This window comes from Rattus norvegicus, chromosome 6, assembly GCF_036323735.1.
Source record: "Rattus norvegicus strain BN/NHsdMcwi chromosome 6, GRCr8, whole genome shotgun sequence".
In the NCBI taxonomy this organism is placed as follows: Eukaryota; Metazoa; Chordata; class Mammalia; order Rodentia; family Muridae; genus Rattus; species Rattus norvegicus.
Window position 1 is genome coordinate 127,791,674 of NC_086024.1, and position 3,379 is coordinate 127,795,052.

The 3,379-nt window shown below is 43.9% G+C and overlaps 1 protein-coding gene across 1 annotated transcript; it reads left to right on the forward strand.

Moving 5' to 3' along the window:
• The first annotated feature begins 1,705 nt into the window (after window positions 1-1,705).
• Cox8c (cytochrome c oxidase subunit 8C) lies at window positions 1,706-3,029 on the forward strand. Its single transcript, NM_183055.2, has 2 exons — window positions 1,706-1,931; window positions 2,705-3,029. Exons 1-2 carry the CDS (start codon window positions 1,806-1,808, stop codon window positions 2,795-2,797), a joined length of 219 nt encoding a protein of 72 aa, NP_898878.1. The 5' UTR covers window positions 1,706-1,805; the 3' UTR covers window positions 2,798-3,029.
• Window positions 3,030-3,379: the final 350 nt, after the last annotated feature.

Genomic DNA, 3,379 nt, shown 5'->3' on the forward strand with positions numbered 1-3,379 from the left:
GTGTGTGTGTGTGTGTGTGTGTGTGTGTGTGTGTTGTGCACACATGCACGTGGGGAGGGCATGGGGGGTATAGCTAAACAAACCAACCTGGAGAAGCTGTTGTGGCTGAAGGGTCAAAGTGAGCTACAGAGTTGAGGTCAGCTACAGAGATGAAAGGACAGAACCAGATCCAGATAAATGAATGACTGAAGGGAACCCTGGAGGAACGGTAGAGGGCAATGTGAGTAGGCCTATCAACAGTGGAGATGAAGGCCGGATGACGTCTCTTCTTGTCTGTTCCTTGCCACACACTGGTGATCACATGACAGGGTGGTAGAGCCATCACCCTTTCAGTCTGAGATGTTGACTTCTTTATGAGGTGCAGAGGAGGGGATCACATCCTGCCCTTGGTCTGCTGTTATTAGCCTGGTTTTCCTGATATGATTGTGATGTACCCATATGCCTTACAGTTTCAACCCCTCCTAAACATGTATGGAGTGGCACAATACACTTTCTACTCCCCGAACAAGTCATTTATTATCCCCACTTTCTACTCCCCAAACAAGTCATTTATTATCCCAGAAAAATATTTATAATATTAAATTTCAAAACTTACAACCTATTGTATTTTTCCATTGAGGGATATAAATTCAGTGGTTGTCAGTGGTTGGTAATTTCCCTCTCTTCTGGGCCCAGATTCTCTGTATCATGAATATTTTTAACATCGACCTCATATTATAAAAATTTGTTCTTTTAATTTAAAAATAATTTTTTATTATTATTATTATTATTACTATTTTCTTGTTTATTTTTGAGACAGGGTTTCTCTGTGTCCTCGAACTTGCTCAGTAGATTAGGCTAGCCTCGAATTCAGAAACCCACCTTCCTCTCTCTCGGGATTGAAGGTGTGTTCCAATCACTGCCGGGTTGAAAAATTTGTTATTAGTCTTGACTCTCATTCCTCTTTTAGTTCCTTTGTTCCCTTTCCTCCCTCATTCCCTTCTCGCCCTCTCCTATTTTTCCTCCTTTCTTTCCTTGCCACAGGCTGGCCTCCTGCTCTACAGCCTAACATGCATGGTCTTGACCTCCAAATCCCCCCGACTTTCAAACTAATGCTGGAATGATAGATGTGGTCCACTATGCATGACTTTTCTTTTTTGTTTGTTTTCATTGTTAAGAATTAATTTACATGTAGGGAAGGAGAGTTACGACCAAGTAAAGCAATGCTAAAATATACGCACGTATGTGTGGTATGTATGTATGTGTGTGTGTTTATAAAAGGATGAGTTACAATGGTTTAGCTCAGTTACTATGGAAATATACATGGAGCTTCAGGACCACAAAAACAAATAGAAAATGGAGTTTAAAAAATACCAGGAGGACGATCTATGGAAATTTTAATTAATATTATAGAGCAGAGTAAAAATGGTATGATATCTGCTATTAACTGAAATTAGTGGGATACTGAGCAACACCTATAGATGTTGGCAGCCAATAGGTCCTTCACCTTACCTTAGGAGAAGAAAATCAGAAGACCCTGAGTGTGGCTTTGGGGGCCGAATAGGTTTGGTAAAGACTTTGGGAGAGGGCAGGTAGCTGGACTTGTGGGGACAGGGGCGGGAAGCATGTAGAGTGTGATAGGGCGCAGCATTTACAGCTGAGGAGCAGGGTGGGGTAAGAGCGCAAATTCCATTCAAAGGGCCCGAGTGGTTGGTGCGCATGCTCAAACCAGCTGCTCGCCCTCTCCTCGAGCACACTTTACCAACGGCCTTCGACTCTGGTGGTCTCCCATTTGCTCTTCCTCGGTGGCCCTTTTCTGACCTGTGATGTCTCGCTTGCTGCAGTTCTGCTCTTCCCTCCTCCGACACCGTGTAGTCCTGTTCTCGAAGCCTGGCCACTCAGGCCGCCTCAGCCACTCAGAAAGCCCACAAAACCAAGTCCTGACACCCACGGTGAGGTAGAGTCCGCCTAACGGTCCAAGTGGGTGGGGATTGGGGAGTGTGTGGTGTGTGGTGTGTGGTGTGTGTGTTAGGTGTGGCGTGTGTGTTGTAGTGTGTGTTGGCAACTTCAGTTGTGGGTTTACTTTGGATGGGGGCTCAGAGTGAGGGTGAGTCCCAGGTAGGACCTGGCCCTCCTTTATGAGCATGGAGGTGCAGGATCCTTGGTTCGTTCCAGGGTCATTTACCTGTCTTGTGGCCGAGCCATAGCATTTTCTCTAAAAAACGATCGGGACACTAGACATCTTCGAGCTACCAGAATCTAGACGTCAGAAATTGGCAACTATTGAAAGAAATTGAGTTTTCTGAAAATTCAGTTGAGTACGAATGGAATACATTGCCAGGACCAAAGGCTGCTTTTTTTTAAGGTCACGTGACAAATTCCCAGAATACTTTTGTGCATGTGTGCGCCGAAGTGCAGGTATCTGAAGAGCCCAGAGGTGTTGGATCTGGAGCTACAGTTATGACCTGCCTGACATGGATTCTGGGAACCAAGTTAGGTTCTCTGCAAGAGCTGTAGAAGGTTTTAGCACATGAGCCATCTCTCCATCCTTCGAGAAAGATCTTTAGCTGTGCGCATGAGGAAGAGTAAACGCACCCAGAGTTTTGTGCATAAAAGCCCGCAAAGCCGGCGTTCTACTGCTAACCTCCACGAACCTTTGTCCATAAGCCATTTTATTAGACAGTGGGTCATACTCATTAATGTTACTTTTTTTCTTCTTTTCCAGGAATCGGTTGTTGGAATTGTCGTGTTTTTTGCCACCTTTTTCATCCCAGCTGCGTATGTGATGAGCAACCTGAAGTTTTTCAAAGGCGAGTAGATACACGATGTCGATTAACGGCACCTCAAGATCCGAAATGCTTTCAGAAAAGGCCACGGCTCCTTTAAATGAGAAAAGGTGCCCGTTTGAACGTCTTGTAACTATTTAATCTTACAACTGTATGTCTGTGGCGTTCTGCACCTTTTTTTTTTTTTTTTTTTTTTTTTGGACTGTGCATCTGATGGATGACAAACATTATTTGCTTAGGTGTCAAATAAAATGGAAACACTGGTTTGTGCTTACTGTTGCTTTCTCTTTTTACTTTGTTGTTTTTGTTTTGAAATGCTAGGGCTCCAAGCCAGGGTCTCATACATGGGAGGCACTCTACCAGTGAGCTACAAGTCCTTAGAGATGGTTTCCTGAACATCATTAAAGCCGACAAAAATTTACTAATGAAAAATTAACAGTGAGAAAAAAATCAACTTATTGTTATGAGAGGTTGCACTCGGGTTCTGAGCGACGTCAAACATTTTGTGGACATGAAAACTTGAATCTCATAACATCAACTATGGAAGATTGAACAGACTTTGAGGCCATGGGGGTTTGAATGAAAATGGCCCCGTAGCCTCATAGGCTAATGGT

Bases quoted from the DNA above. Each gene is read 5' to 3' on its own strand.
- Cox8c (NM_183055.2), top strand. From the start codon at position 1,806: ATGTCTCGCTTGCTGCAGTTCTGCTCTTCCCTCCTCCGACACCGTGTA. The intron at 1,932-2,704 runs GTGAGGTAGAGT...CTTCTTTTCCAG, and splicing joins ACCAAGTCCTGACACCCACG to GAATCGGTTGTTGGAATTGT.